At 43.1% G+C, this 16,799-nt stretch overlaps 1 protein-coding gene across 6 annotated transcripts in view; it reads left to right on the forward strand.

The window, feature by feature from the left end:
• The window catches only part of mbnl2 (muscleblind-like splicing regulator 2), a 218,378-nt gene that overhangs the window by 180,473 nt on the left and 21,106 nt on the right, over positions 1–16,799 (forward strand). For all 6 annotated transcript variants that reach the window (XM_070891754.1, XM_070891753.1, XM_070891752.1 and 3 more), the window contains 3 exons: positions 3,033–3,197; positions 7,540–7,743; positions 13,630–13,893. In XM_070891754.1, the coding sequence (XP_070747855.1) occupies positions 3,033–3,197; positions 7,540–7,743; positions 13,630–13,893 (633 nt within the window). The remainder of the gene's footprint in view (positions 1–3,032; positions 3,198–7,539; positions 7,744–13,629; positions 13,894–16,799) is intronic.

The raw sequence follows: 16,799 nt of genomic DNA on the forward strand, positions 1-16,799 counted from the left end.
TCTAGTCAGGTAGAACAGTTTCACTTTGGAACAGAATTTTTTTTCAAAAGGGGGCGTGTCCAGCCACTTGCGCCTGTTTTCAAAGTTTAGGCAGTGAAAACTTGCACCAAACTAACTTAGAATGGAGTAAGTGAAGATTTTTGTACGCTTGAAAAAACCTTGTCTACACTTTAGAAAATCAGGCGTAGGTTACAAATTAGGCGTAGGGAACGAGGTGGGGGGGGTTGGGGGGGGAAGGGGGGGAAGGGAAGTCATTAAATTCTACAAATATTATACAAATAAATCCAACCTGAATAAAAATTTATAAGCAAAGAAAAGATTAAAAAAACCATGTTCCTACCTGTGTGAAAGTGCTTCAGGCAGGCCTTTCATGTTGGAGACAGGCAGCGGTGTGGCGTCAGTGTCTCGACGGCAGCGGCAGCAAGCTTTGAGCTGAGCTGCAGTGCTTGAGGCAGGCCTTCATTCTCTTCGTGGCTGGCCGCGAAGAAGCAACACCAGACGAACCCGAGGCCATTCGGCCATGAGATATCAGCGGCGTCAGTGGCTGGCCGGCAGCCGAAGAATCAACGCAGGACACACGCAGCTCATTAAGGTTCTTGAGGCCATTCGGCCACGCTTTAGGGGCGGCGTCAGTGGCTGGCCGGCAGCCAAAGAATTAGCAGCGGACGGACGTGAGGCCATTCGGCCATAGGATATCAGCGGCGTCAGTGGCTGGCCAGCAGCCGAAGATACAGCAGCAGCCTTCGAGCTGTGAGGGGGACTGAGGCCATTTGGACAGGGAGAGGCAGCCACATCGACAGTTTTATATTTAAATTTGCAGAATGGGTGCTGCATTGTCAACACCACGTATTATTGCAAAGTTGAATTGGCACTCTTATTTCTCCAAACACACAGTCCTTAATTTGCATGCACCAATGCAGCACCGGTTCTGCAAGTTTAGCAGTGAAAAGCTGAACTCACTGATTTCAACAGGTGATTTATTCAGCAGTGCTGCTAAAAGCACTCCCTCACACACACACAAATATCAAAAAAAAATTAAATTACAAGCCTTTGCAGGGGTCCAAGAAACAAATCTTCACTTTTTCTGCAGTATTTTTAAAAATGGCCGAGTGCCAATGTTTGTGTGAGACTGCGCACTCTCCAACACGCACGCGCAGGGTTGCCGGCACCACGAAGGCTAATTTAAATTGTACCCGACCCCTGCTGCTTAGAAAATCGGCGCGAGTGTTAGGCTCCGCCCCCTGCTGCGAAGAGCGCGCCGCGCCAAGCAGACATCGAGCTCCAAGGAGCTCGAGAATATCGGACTTTTTTTTTAGGCGCAGTTTTCGGCGCGAAAAACAGGCGCCCAGATCGGAGGTGCGCCGTTTTCACCGCGGCACGAAACTTGGGGCCATTATTTCTGGTCGACTACTCACTTAACTGTAGGTTTTCTGTGTGGTGCAACATCTACACTTTGTCTCTGATTCTTTGCCATTGCTTGAATCAATTTGCATCCAGCATGACTCACGGATACATCAGTAAACTGTCTGGAGTGTGTGCTGTGAAATAAATAGCTGTTAATGTATTGAAGTAATTATTTTTAATATAATAAAAGACACTCCATTAGAAATATTTTTGTAGTTTAACAAATTTCCTGAGATCGTCCTTGGAAAATACATTGTAGGCAGCTCACTATCTCTGAGAAGTGCTTGAACAATGATTTACAAAATCACGAGAGTAGTTGCATGGGCACAGGTATTTCTTGCATGAGAAAATAAGAAATGTGGGCAGATGTAATTTACATTGTCAATGGAAGTAGTTCAGGAATCTACAACATTGAGTATATTTCTATGTCTGTTTATTTTCCACTGAAAGTTTCATTGCAGTTACTAATTCTATAAAATTCTTTTTGAATATTATGCTTTTATAAACTATTTTACGCAGGTCAAAGTTTCATATAACTGATACAAAAGCAAAATACTGCAGATGCTGGAATCTGAAATAAAAACAAGAGAATGCTGGAAATCTCAGTAGGTCAGGCAGCATCTGTGGAGAGACACAGACGAAGGGTCATCGACACGAAACATTAGCTGTTTTTCTCTCCACACATGCTGACCCGCTGAGCTTTACAGCGTTCTCTGCTTTTATTTAATGTAACTGAAATTGGTCACTTAACTTTCTCTTTGTAGGCCTTAGCCTGGTTTATTTTTCTTTATTGTTGATCAAATACCAACACGAAGTGCAGAAAGGATAAAAACAAGTTTAATGATTGAAACGTGGGTTAGTGCTTTGGTTCAGTTATTGATCATGCTTCTTGTCATTGGCAGTAACATTTTAAATGATTAGATGAATATTCGCACCCACTTTACAAGTTAAGCCTGGTTGCATTTTGTGGGGGGGGGGGGGGGCGGGGGGTATAAGAGTTTGGGGGAGCGGAGGTACAATAATGTAATTTGTAGATCTGCTGACTGCCTATTGGTAACTTGAAGAGATTGCAGAAGGATATTGTTGTGCTCAGTGGAACATGGCATTCCATGCAAGGCCCTAAACAAGGCAGTAAGTTATTATTACACACAGCATCTATAGCAGAGTGGCTAGTCTTATGGACGAAGTACTTAAGTTGATTTTTAGTTATTGTATGGTTACATTGACATCAATTGCCCTCTGAGTATTTCTCTCGTGGCCATTATTCAAGTATTCACCCTAACCCTATGTATTAATGTGATATGTGTGCGCACTAGGTCCGTGCAGCAGAGCAGGTCTCCAGTCGTCCTCGTTAATCCTTGCCACTGGATAAAGGCCGAGCTCTGTCAAGCCCATGTGGTGGCTGATGTGCAACGGTCACCATACATTAAAAAAAATTCACGCATAGGCTTCTTCCACCCCCTCAACTGGAGTGTAGGACTGGAACATCGGGTCCTTCATTGAAACATCTGTGAACTCTCGTGGAAGCAAGTCATCCTCATTCGAGGGACCGTCTATGATGATGATGATGATTATTGATAATATTACAAATGTTTCTAAATCTCTTAAAATGTCTTTCATTATGACAGGGTCGTTGCACAAGAGAAAACTGCAAATATCTTCATCCACCAATGCATTTAAAAACGCAGTTAGAAATTAATGGACGCAACAATCTCATACAACAGAAAACAACTGCAGCTATGCTGGCACAGCAGATGCAGTTTATGATGCCAGGCGCTCAAATTCAGCCAGTTGTAAGTATACATTTGAAATAAAAGCTGAAGAATTGAGAAAACAGAGTGTGGTGGGGCACCAATTCATGTTGGAACTCCAATTCAATTTACCCCATTTCCTGTCATCTCTTTCCCCACCTCCCCAACACCTTGTTTAGTTCTTCGTCTTCAGGCACCAAAGTGGCTTCTCGCAGGTGGGAGGGTAAAAATGGAAAGCGTTATCCCTGGGCTGTGTTCACACACATTGTACTCAGTGGAGCATTGGTGCAAGTCTAGAAGCAGCTTCTCCTCCCACTCAATCAATTGGGGGAGGACACTAGGGAGAGAACAAAGAAGGATTTCCTATCCTTGTCCCCTGCAAAAAATCAAAAGCGATTTGGTTTCAAGAAACTTTGTTTTTCTTAAGATTACTGTTATGTTGTACCAGCCTACCATTATATTTCACTTAATTGGAAGGAATTTTGTTCTAACATTTCATCAACAGAAATTTTTTTTAAATCATTTTTTAATTAATTTTATTTGTGAAGCATAGAAACATAGAAAATAGGTGCAGGAGTAGGCCATTCGGCCCTTCAGGCCTGTACCACCATTCAATAAGATCATGGCTGATCATTCACCTCAGTACCCCTTTCCAACTTTCTCTCCATACCCCTTGATCCCTTTACCAGTCAGGGCCCTATCTAACTCCCTCTTGAATATATCTAACGAACTGGCATCAACAACTCTCTGCGGAGATAATTCCACAGGTTAACAACTGTCTTGAGTGAAGAAGTTTCTCCTCATTTCGGTCCTAAATGGCTTATCCCTTATCCTTAGACTGTGACCCCTGGTTCTGGACTTCCCCAACATCGGGACTATTCTTCCTGCATCTCACCTGTCCAGTCCCGTCAGAATTTTATGTTTCTATGAGATCCCGTCTCATTCTTCTAAACTCCAGTGAATACTGGCCCAGTCGATCCAGTTTCTCCTCATATGTCAATCCTGCCATCCCGGGAATCAATCTGGTGAACCTTCGCTGCGCTTCCTCAGATTAGGAGACCAAAACTGAATACAATATTCCAGGTGAGGCCTCATCAAGGCCCTGTACAACTGCAGTAAGACCTCCCTGCTCCTATACTCAAATCCCCTAGTTATGAAGGCCAACATGCCATTTGCCGCCTTCACCTCCTGCTGTATCTGCATGTCAACTTTCAATGACTGCTGAACCATGACACCCAGGTCTCGTTGCACCTCCCCTTTTCCTAAACTGCCGCCATTCAGATAATATTCTGCCTTCATGTTTTTGCCATCACTGTGGATAACCTCACATTTATCCACATTATACTGCATCTGCCATGCATTTGCCCACTCACTTAACCTGTCCAAGTCACCCTGCAGCCTCTTAGCATCCTCCTCACAGCTCATACCACCACCCAGCTTAGTGTCATCTGCAAACTTGGAGATATTACACTCAATTCCTTCATCTAAATCATTGATGTATATTGTAAATAGCTGGGGTCCCAGCACTGAGCCCTGCAGCACCCGACTAATCACTGCCTGCCATTCTGAGAAGGATCCGTTTATCCCTACTCTCTGCTTCCTGTCTGCCAACCAGTTCTCTATCCACGTCAATACATTACCCCCAATACCATGTGCTTTAATTTTGCACACCAATCTCTTATGTGGGACCTTGTCAAAAGCCTTTTGAAAATCCAAATACACCACATCCACTGGTTCTCCCTTGTCCACTCTACTAGTTACATCCTCAAAAAATTCTAGAAGATTTGCCAAGCATGATTTCTCTTTCATAGATCCTGTCACTGCTTTCCAAATGTGCTGCTATTTCATCTTTAATAATTGATTCCAACATTTTCCCCACTACTGATGTCAGGCTAACCGGTCTATAATTATCCGTTTTCTCTCGTCCTTTTTTAAACAATGGTGTTACATTAGCCTCCCTCCAGTCCACAGGAACTGATCCAGAGTCGATAGACTGTTGGAAAATGATCACCGATGCATCCACTATTTCTAGGGCCACTTCCTTAAGTACTCTGGGATGCAGGCTATCAGGCCCTGGGGATTTATCGGCCTTCAATTCCATCAATTTCCCGAACACCATTTCCTGACTAATAAGGATTTCCTTCAGTTCCTCCTTCTCGCTAGATCCTCGGTCCCCTAGTATTTCCGTAAGGTTATATGTGTCTTCCTTCGTGAAGCCAGAACCAAAATATTTGTTCAATTGGTCTGCCATTTCTTTGTTCCCCATTATAAATTCACCTGATTCTGACTGCAAGGGACCTACGTTTGTCTTCACTAATCTTTTTCTCTTCACATATCGATAGAAGCTTTTGTAGTCAGTTTTTATGTTCCCAGCAAACTTCCTCTCATACTCTATATTTCCCCTCTGAATTAAATCCTTTGTCCTCCTCTGCTGAATTTAAAATTTCTCCCAATTATCAGGTTTGCTGCTTTTTCTGGCCAATTTATATGCCTCTTCCTTGGATTTAACAATATCCCTAATTTCCCTTGTTAGCCACGGTTGAGCCACCTTCCCCGTTTTATTTTTACTCCAGACAGGGATGTACAATTGCTGAAGTTCATCCATGTGATCTTTAAATGTTTGCCATTGCCTATCCACCGTCAACTCTTTAAGTCTCATTCGCCAGTCTATTTTAGCCAATTCACGTCTCATACCATCGAAGTTACCTTTCCTTAAGTTCGGGACCCCAGTCTCTGAATTAACTGTCACTCTCCATCTTAATAAAGAATTCTACTATATTATGGTCATTCTTCCCCAAGGGTCCTCGCACAACAAGATTGCTAATTAGTCCTTTCTCATTACACATCACCCAGTCTAGGATGGCCAGCCCTCTAGTTGGTTCCTCGACATATTGGTCTAGAAAACCATCCCTAATACACTCCAGGAAGTCCTCCTCCACCGTATTGCTACCAGTTTGGTTAGCCCAATAAATATGTAGATTAAAGTTGCCCATGATAACTGCTGTACCTTTATTGCACGCATTCCTAATTTCTTGTTTGATGCTGTCCCCAACCTCACTACTACCGTTTGATGGTCCGTACACAACTCCCACTAGCGTTTTCTGCCCTTTGGTATTCCGCAGCTCTACCTATACAGAAAAGTGCGAGCAACCAATTGGATTTAAATTTGAACAAGTATCTTCACACTATGACCTCGATTTCTTTTTGGTGACAGTTGAACAGCATGTTCTTTTGTATGCAGTTTTTCAAATACATCTATGATGGTGTTCATATTGTGTACAGGTCCGGAATCTGTAAACCTCGGGACAGAGGTTGTTCCAGATTCTGGTTATTTCCGGATTTCGGAACGTCTTTGCCTGGGCCGAGGAAGGTAGGTAGGGAGGGAAGGTCGGTCGGGCTGCCGGAGGTCAGGGGGGTCGGGCCGAGGCCGGGGGAGGTCAGTCGAACCGAGACCAGGGGAGGGTCAGTCGGGCTGCAGGAGATCAAGGGTGTCGGCTGGGGGGGGGGTGCCGAGGCCGGAGGGAGATCGGTCGGGCCGCCCGAGGTCGGGGGTGTCGGTCAGGCGAAGACCTGGGGGGGGGCTCGGGCCGAGGTCGGTCAGGGAGAGGAGGGGTCGGTCTGGTTGTGTGGGAGAGAGGGCCGAGGTCGGGCGGCCTGAGGTTAGACCAAGGTCGAGGTGAGGTCAGCTGAGGCGGGGGAGTCCGGATTTCGGGACATTTTTTTGTTTCCGGACAACCCCACCATGGATCGGTCCGGATTCCGAAATTCCGGATTTTGGACATCACACCTATATATGTATAATACATGAATCAGAGCAATACATGAACTCTCCTATTGCTTTTTGTCACGTTGAGAGACTGCAAAAGTTGACCAGCTTCACTCTTACCATCAGTGTATTATCGGTTTGGAGAATACGTATTTTTTAGCACAGAATAAAGAAGCAAGTTACCTTCGGTCTGTCGAGAATGGCTAATATTACCAACACATTTCTCCATTCCCCATTAGCGTCTCTCTGGATTCAGTAGAAGCGCCACGGTTTGATCTTGGAGATACCCTTATGTTCTAGTCCCAGGATGGGATGTCCTGTTATATTTTCCATTAAATTTAATTGTTCTGGCTCTCTGATTAAAAAATGTTATGTTGAAAATACAATGCCATCATTTAGTTTATATTTTCATGGACAGCTTTTGTAAAGTTTGTGTTTCTTTTCTTAATCGGCAAAGTCCACAGTACTAATAATCTGTTTTCCCTTTGGGAATGAGCCAAACAATTTTCTAGAATGAATTCTGATTCTTAGTTTGTTTGTGGAAAGTGTAATATTTTTCTGTGCTGCTTAGTCACTTTAACATGATGTTTTTTCACATATTTGTATTTTTCTCCTTAGGCCACATTTCCAATGAATCCTGGCACAGGAGTAAGTCATCCTGCTTTTAGTTTTAGTCCTTTTCTGGCACCCATGCCTCACAGTGTCGGATTAGTTCCAACGGAAATTCTCTCTAGTGCCCCTGTCCTTGTCCCTGGAAGCCCACCTATGTCAGTTGCAGGAGCAGGAAACATGCAGAAGCACATGAGAACAGATCGATTGGAGGTAAAAACATTCTGTCTGTTAAATTCAGCATCTGAAATATAAATGTAATGTGAATCTAGTTCATCTTGTTTTTTGTTCTTGTGTCTATGTTCATTGATGCTGTGCTTTATAATATTCTAACACATGTTGGAAATATACAGTCAAACTGCATTTTTATCGGTAAAGAGGAGAGTCTCTTTATAGACAATCAAAATTGGGAGGGGAGAACAACAGGTAGAGAGGCCAAGAGTTCAGATATGCTAACTGTTTTCACAAAGGAACAAGTGTTGGACTTAATAGCTAGGCCATAAAGGGAGTTAATATTAAACAAATGTCATCTCAGTTGTGAGGTAAGACCATAAGAATTAGGAGCAGGATTGGCCTCCTGTTGATCTTCGACTCAACTCCACTTTCGTGCCTGATCCCCACCCATATCCCAGTCTTGAATGCACTCAAAGACTGAGCATCCACAGCCCTCTGGGGTGAAGAACTCCAAAGATTACAACCCCCTGAGTGAATATATTTCTGCTCACCTCAGTCCTAAATGGCCAACCCCTTCTCCTGAGACTGTGATCCCTAGTTCACCAGCCAGGGTGAAACAGCCTCTCAGAATCTTGTATGTTTCATAGGGCCCAAGTTTCGAGCTGCGCCTAGAACGGCGCAGTCCCGATCTGGACGCCTGTTTTTCGCGCCACAAAGGGCGCCTAAAAAGAACTTCCAGATTCTCCACCTCCCTGCAGGTCCTCTGGCCCTCGGCGCAGCACAGCACGAGCTGCAGGGGGTGGAGCTAGGCCCTGCGCTGAAAACAGTGCCGGGACCTCTGCACATGCGCGCTACAGTGGGCACGCATGTGCAGTAGCTCCAGGCGTCCAAAACTGTGTGGGAGGGGCCCGAAGCACGCAGCCCCTAGCCCTGGCCGAATGGCCCCACTGGGGCTGCGTGGATAAGGCTCCTCCCACGGCCAGCTCCTGCTTCCTCCCAACCCGACCCCTCGGACTGGACCCGACCCGACTCCCGCTTCCCCCCGCCTCCGGACTTGACCCGACCTGATCTCCCTCTCCCTCCCTCCCCCCAAACCGAACCGACCGACCTCCCACCACCCCCCCCGACCCGCGCTCCCCCCGACCCGACCCAATGCCACCTACCTGTAAATCTGGTGCTGGGGACGGGTGCTGGGGACGGGCCCTGCCCGAAGTCTCGGGCCCAGCCCGTTCAGCCTCCCTCCCCCTTCTCCTTTCCCCCCACCCCTCCCCCCCCCCCATCTCCTCCACCCCCCCTCCTTCTCCCCCCCCCCTTCTCCCCCCCCCCCTCCTTCTCCCCCTTCCCCCTCCTTCTCCCCCTTCCCCCCCTCCTTCTCCCCCTCCCCCCCCCTCCTCCTTCTCCTTCTCCCCCATCCCCCCCCTTCTCCCCTTCCCTCCCTTTGCTCCCTCCCTCTCTCCCTCTACCCCCCTCCTCCCCCTCCCCTCGCTGTCAGAAACACAGACACAGACAGACAGAGAGATAGAGACACTGACAGAGACACACTGGGGGGGGGGGTGGGGCATCCCAGCATGCTGTTGGAGGGCTTTCCGGTGCTGCAGTCGGTAAGTAGAAAATGTTTTATTTATTGATTTTTTTTTTAAAAAAATTTTCTTATTAATTTTTTTGATTGATTTATTGGTTGATTTATTGATGTTTTTATCATTTATTATTGATGATGGCTCTTTATTTGTAAAAGTGAAGTGTTTAATGTTTGTAAACTTCCCTTTAAACACCCCCCCCCCCCCCCCCATTCCCTACGCCTCATTTGTAACCTACGCCTGATTTAAAGTGTAGACAAGGTTTTCGAGCGTACAAAAATCTTCACTTATTCCATTCTAAGTTAGTTTGGAGTAAGTTTTCACTGACGAAACTTTGAAAACGGGTGTAAGTGACCGGACACACCCCCTTTTGGAAAAAAAAATTCTGTTCCAAAGTGAAACTGTTCTAACTGACTAGAACTGGAGCAAACTAAATGGCGAGAATTCCGATTTCTAAGATACTCCGTTCTACACCAGTTGCTCCTAAAAAATCAGGAGCAAATCATGTCGAAACTTGGGGCCAATGAAATTATCTCTCATTCTTCTAAACTCCAGAGAATATAGGCCCATTCTACACAGTCTCTCTATATAAGTTAGATGAGTTCGAAAGCCAAAACATGAGTTAAACATGGTTTCAAAATGGAAGGGAAAGCAAAAAAATGATGGGAGGATCCAGCAGGAAAGTGAAGAAAATAGATCATAGAAACATAGAAAATAGGTGCAGAAGTAGGCCATTCGGCCCTTCGAGCCTGCACCGCCATTCAATAAGATCATGGCTGTAAGTTGTTGAATTTAATGTTTGAACCAGAGAGCTGAAGAGTGCCCAGGAAAACGATGAGGGACCGTTTCAGAAATTATGTTGGAACTTGGTTGGAGTAGTTTAGAAGACCAAAGATAGAAAGGTCGGAAATTGAAATGACAAAGCACTTTTAGGTCAAATGGAACAGAGCCTCGATTTGCAGCTGGTCTCCCCAGCATGGTGCAAAAGATCAGGAGTTGTAGATAAAAAATTTTTTAAACAGATCTAATACAGCAATAATTAATGTAAGTGACACATGACTGACATTCCAGCTTATTATTTCAGAGAATTCTGACTTTATGGACTCTTAAGTACATAGAGGAGACTGCACCATAAACTAGACAGGAGAAGGTACATGTAAAATGCTGTCTCACATGAAGAGAGTATTTGATTGGAAATTGATTAAAGAATACATAACCGAATAGTGCTTAATGGATTTTTTTTGGCCTGGAGGATGTAAATAGTGAGGTCTCCAGAGATCATTGTCCAGACCATTGCTCTTCACTATAAATAAATGATCTGGATTAGGTACAATATTAAAATTTGCAGGCAGCACACAAATAGGGGGTGTGGTTAACTGTAAAGAGGACAGTGAGTGACTTTAGGAAGACATACACAGGTTGGTAGATTGGACAGGTGGCTTTCAGATGCAAGTTAATGCAGAGAAATTAGGTAATGTATTTTGGGAGGATGAATGAGAGGAAAAGTATACCAAATGTTAAAAGAAGTAGAAGAGCTAATAGACTTGGGGCTCATACACAAATCTTTAAAAGTAGGAGGATAAGTTGATAAATGCTGTGTATTTAAAAAAAAAACATTTTGGTTCCTAGATTTTATAAATTGGAGCAAAAGAGTACACAAGCTAAGAGGTAATGTTAAACCTATGCAAACCATTGGTTAGGCCATAGTTAGAATATTATGTGCAGGTATGGGTGACCTACTTTATGGAGAATGTCAAGGCCACGGACGGGATGCAGAAGTGATTTACTAACATGTCAGGGATGAGAGATTAGAGAAACAGAGTATTTTTTCAATAGAACAAATGTGGTTAAGAGAAGATCGAATAGAGGTGTACAAAATGATGACCGGTTTTGATGAGGTAAATATAAAATCATCATTACTTTCATTGGTTGGCAAATTAGTAACTAGAGGGCATAAATTTAATTAAAACAGGAAATTCTGGAAATACTCAGCAGGTCAGGCAGCATCTGTGGAGAGAGAAACAGAGTTAACATTTCAGGTCCATGTCCCTTCGTCAGAACTGGAAAAAGTTAGAGATGTACAGGATTTTTAACACCTTGGGGAAAAAAAACAGTAAAAGGGAATATTATTTGAATGCGGTGCAGAGGGAAGTTAGTTTGCAGGTGCAGCAGGTAATCAGGAAGGCGAATGGAATGTTGGCCTTCATTGCGAGAGGGATGGAGTACAAAAGCAGGAGGTCCTGCTGCAACTATACAGGGTATTGGTGAGGCCGCACCTGGAGTACTGCGTGCAGTTTTGGTCACCTTACTTAAGGAAGGATATACTAGCTTTGGAGGGGGTACAGAGACGATTCACTAGGCTGATTCCGGAGATGAGGGGGTTACCTTATGATGATAGATTGAGTAGACTGGGTCTTTACTCGTTGGAGTTCAGAAGGATGAGGGGTGATCTTATACAAACATTTAAAATAATTAAAGGGATAGACAAGATAGAGGCAGAGAGGTTGTTTCCACTGGTCGGGGAGACTAGAACTAGGGGGCACAGCCTCAAAATACGGGGGAGCCAATTTAAAACCGAGTTGAGAAGGAATTTCTTCTCCCAGAGGGTTGTGAATCTGTGGAATTCTCTGCCCAGGGAAGCAGTTGAGGCGAGCTCATTGAATGTATTCAAATCACAGATCGATAGATTTTTAACCAATAAGGGAATTAAGGGTTATGGGGAGCGGGCGGGTAAGTGGAGCTGAGTCCACGGCCAGATCAACCATGATCTTGTTGAGTGGCGGAGCAGGCTCGAGGGACTAGATGGCCTACTCCTGTTCCTAATTCTTATGCTCTTATGTAGAGGCATGGAAAGGAGGAGGCGGGGAGAGAACAAAAGGGAAGGATAGGGTCGAAGACAGAAGAAATTAAGAGACAAAAGGGATGATGGTGCAAGGCAAAAGGAGATGGTAATAGGATAAGTTAAGGTAGGGTGTAAATGGAGATGGCAGAATCATCATCAGCTGGGAAAGTGAGAAAAAAAACAAAAAAAAAGAAAAATTTAAGGTAGTTAAAAGAATGAAGGGAGCAGGTTAGAGTTTATTTTCTACACAGCGGGTTGTTAGGATGTGGAAGGTTCTACCAAATACAGTGGGGGAATCTGAATTCATAATAGCTTTTCAAAAGGAAGTGGGTAGATATTTGAAAACAAAATATTTTAAAGGAAATCTGGAAAGGGTAGGAGAATGGGCCTAAGTGGATACCTCTAGGAGTATAGGCGCAGGCACAGGCCCAGTTGGCTGGATGTTGGCTGCCTCTGCTCAGATGGTGTCGGAGATGCTGAAGGCCCTATAATACCTCACAGTTCTTCATGTCGGAGCAGTAAATGTCAGCAGGCAATTTAACTGTGGGGGGTGGGGAGGGCAGTGTTGAGGAACCCAGTTCTGTCCTCACCAAACAAACACAAACGTGTACTTTCCAACACAGATACTTCAGAGAGATCGAGAGTGAGAACTCTGGCTGATTATTATTTTTTTGATTCCAGGAATGCTGAGGCGACTTGTATCTGCTCACTGCCGATCCTAGCTGAGATCAGCAATCTTGGCACAGGCCAAGAAACAAATCTGAAGCCTCCCTGGCCTTTGTGGCCCAGTAATATATTGTGTGGTACATTTATTTACTGAGCCATTGGCAGCTTAGAAACCGGTGTTTCATCGAATGTAATTTGATTTCATGTTTCCAGACCAGCAATTAAAATTCTGATCAAATCAGTAAGAATTAACTTGGTAAACAATTTCTATATACTATTTTGCATATGTTTTTGCCGCACCTTTTTAATCCTGAATTTTTTTTGTTTCATAGTCTTCTGATTTGGGTGAAACAAAACCAATGTAGAAATTTTTTTCTGGAGTACAATATGATCATTATAATATAGAGATGCAGGAATCATATTGCCTAATTCTATGTGCATCTTGTACGGTTGCTCCAAACTGATGTCTTCAAAATTATTGTTTATCTTCAAAAGTAATATTGATTGCTGAATTAATAACGTCCTCATGAACCTTCTAATTTTGCCACAGTGATAGAAGGTATCCCTGGATTTCCTGCAGTTGTTGCACTCAGCCATGTATACTCCAAGAGAGTAATATTAGTTCACAATGTCAAAAATCTCTGAAATACTCAATTTGAATTTTGTTCATATAGGTAAGATATACCTATATGCATCCTGTCGAGATGAATGATTGTTATTTTGTTTTGTGTTTTACCCTTAGCTTGTGCGCCAAGCTATCTTTGTTTCTAAGCCTTGGGATGCTTAAAAGTTAAATGCTTTCATCAAATCTAAGTGCAGTGCTATCTGCTGTTTTGGCAGGTGTGCAGGGAGTTTCAGCGAGGGAACTGCACACGGGGTGAGACTGACTGCCGCTTTGCTCACCCCGCAGACAGCACAATGGTGGATACCAATGACAACACTGTAACCGTCTGCATGGATTATATCAAAGGTCGCTGCTCAAGAGAGAAATGCAAATACTTCCACCCTCCTGCGCACTTACAGGCCAAAATAAAGGCAGCACAGCACCAGGCAAACCAGGCTGTGGCGGTAGCTCAGGCAGCTGCTGCAGCAGCGACAGCAATGGTAAGTTATTTAATGAGATAGCACACCATAAATGAGAAGCTGACTTATTGTGCAACTCACAAAAATGCTACGCTGGATTTTGTTTTGGATGAAAGTCACCCATTGAGGGACTGCATCTGATGCAATTGTTCTAGTAGTATTTTTGTGCGTGGAAATTGCAACAGGAGACCAGAAATGTTAGGGTTAGTAAGCAGCGTATTGGTATTTTACCATTACCAGCACCACGACCACCACCTTATTGAGGTATATTTAAACTTTAATAATTTCTAACCTTATGGTGTGTAGGAGAAGGTAATTTCTCTTTGGGAAAACCAACTACTGGTTGGAAAGTGTAATTAATTGTTGAGTGGGAATCTGTTGGGTAATAAATCTAACTGGCGTTAAACTAACAGTAATCAGAATCATTCATTTGCAATTGTTTTAAGCAAGATTATTTGGCACAATTAACCTTGAGGCAATATTATGGTAAATTATTTCAATCAAGCCAATATCAGAAATGTCTTTGTATAAGTCAGTTTTTTTCTATAATTTTATTATACCATTGTATGGCTGGATTCTGATGCAGATTTTTTATGGAACCCAATCAAAATAGGCCAGTAAATACAACATTTAAAAACAAAATAACCAGACATTGATATTTGAAATGATATATTAGCCTTGGGGGACTAATTTCTTCCAGTTGCACTATAATTTAGAGTAATGAAGAAAAATGTTTTTTCACAATGCCTAAAGGTCCTCTTTTCTGCTTTGTTTCAGGTTTGAAGTTACACTTTCTGCTAATAAATTGTCTTGTTATGTTGCAGTACATACAAATATTTTTCCTCTGCAGCTACTGCAGTAGAGTTTATCTTCTATTAGTAGTGCACATACATGAAGTTACAATATACTTTAGGCAGTAATGTGATCAAGATGGGAACAAGCAATGAATTTTAATGCAATGTTACAAGATTCAGCTTCCTGGAAAAGCAAAACAAATATTAGCTGATTTTTTTTTTGCTGTCATTCCTTTTTAAATCCGTGTAATACACTGGAAATAATCCAACTTTTCAGTTGGTACTGGAAGTTGCACCTGTCTGTCTTGTAACATTGGTAAAGTCCCCTGTTTTTGACTTGAACCGCATTGGTTCGAACTCTTGCAGGCTCTAGATCCATTGAACCACTGAGCGTGCTATATTGCTGCATTTAAAGTGATAAAAGTACACTGGGAAAAGTCAATGTAGAGCACTGACATCCCTGGAATACTACTTTTTAAAAATGAAATACGAGTTAAAATCTTCGCCTTCAAGAAGGGAAGTTCTGATGCTTTACTTTGTTGTGATTATGGAGCTTGAACTTGCAATGTTTTGAAATTTTGTAGATTTATCACAGTTGGCTCCTCTTTCTCTCCCCTCCCCCCCCCCCCCCCCCCCCCCCCCAATCCCTGCATTTGGTTTTTCAAATAGTTGTTGTTGGTAATCCCCAATTTTTCACTCTTTAAGCAAAACGTTTCTACCTCATTAAAATGTGGTTTGTAAATGCCATCCTGTGCCCTGAAAGTGGCCAAATACCAGTGCTGTTTTCTGATACTGGGCTATCTATAATGAACGACATTTACTTAACTGCTAGATACTCCTAAGTATTAATTATTCATTATGTAGATTTTTGATGCATAATCTTATCATTAATATTTGCTTAATTTATTTTACTTAGACCTATTAATCTGGATTACAAATTTGGAATAATGTATTGCTATGGTTTACTAATTACAAAATCATGGGTCAGGATTTGATTTGAGAGGTTAACTAATCGTGTTCAAATGTACTAAATCATAGGAGCAATGCCTTGTAAAACACCCTAAGATATCAATTATCTGATGCTTAAAATGCAAATTGACCTGTATGTCCACACATGTATTTATTGGGACAACAGTTAAATTATAATTGTAATCCACCAGTTCTATTGTCACCAGGGATACAAGAATGCCATTACTGTGGCAGACTAATTATTCTTTTTGTATCCTCCACACACTACAGCCTAATTTGATTAGGTTCTGGGGAACCATATGCTGAACACACACATGAAAAATGTCATTATGACCTTGCAGATCGGTAGCACTAAAAGTGATCTCCTCTTCCCCTGTTGCATAAAGCCCCAAGACCTGTGTCATTATGCCAGTTTGTTTCACCCAGCAAAATATTCTTTGCTCTAAATATTCAGCAGTCTGTCACTAAATGTTAGGGGGGGAAAGTCTTATTTGGACCATTCTCCTTCTTGGATAGTCAGAATGAAGCATAAATAAACCACCATGGAAAATAAGGAAGTCTCCCAAGCCATAATCCCAGAATTTTGTCTAAATGAGTTGAATCACAGCCTCGCCACTGTGGTCGATGGTTAATACTCCTGTGCTTTCATAATTTTTATTGGGACCTCCTGTCTTTCAGATATTCACTGACTTACTCCGTGGCGAAATGTATGAGGAAATAGATGAATCTCATGCCTTGCCCTGCACTGGTGCACATTGTATAACCAGGAGGTCAGCATCTCCTGAATTGATTTGCATCAACTGCCCCCTGGCTGTCACCTCCAATTAAGTCAGGAAGTGTGGAACCTTGGTGTTCTGCTTGGCCCCATGCTCAACCTCCCCTCTTTCATCTGCACCATTACCAAAAATGCTTTATTTTACCTCTACATATTTGCTTGTCCTTGGGCCATCTCTTCTGCTGAAGAAACTCTAGTCCATGTTTTATCACCTCGTGACTTGACTTTTCTAATTCCGTCCTTGCTGGCTTCACCATCTCAACCGTCCTCCCACAATAAGTTTCAACTCATTGAAGTGTTCACCTGCGCTTCCATCAGCTCATCCTCTCCAAGCTCCACTGGCTCCCCATACCTTAGCATATCAAGATCAAAATGCTTGTCCTTTGTTT

The sequence above is a fragment of the Pristiophorus japonicus genome, chromosome 10, assembly GCF_044704955.1.
Source record: "Pristiophorus japonicus isolate sPriJap1 chromosome 10, sPriJap1.hap1, whole genome shotgun sequence".
NCBI lineage: Eukaryota > Metazoa > Chordata > Chondrichthyes > Pristiophoridae > Pristiophorus > Pristiophorus japonicus.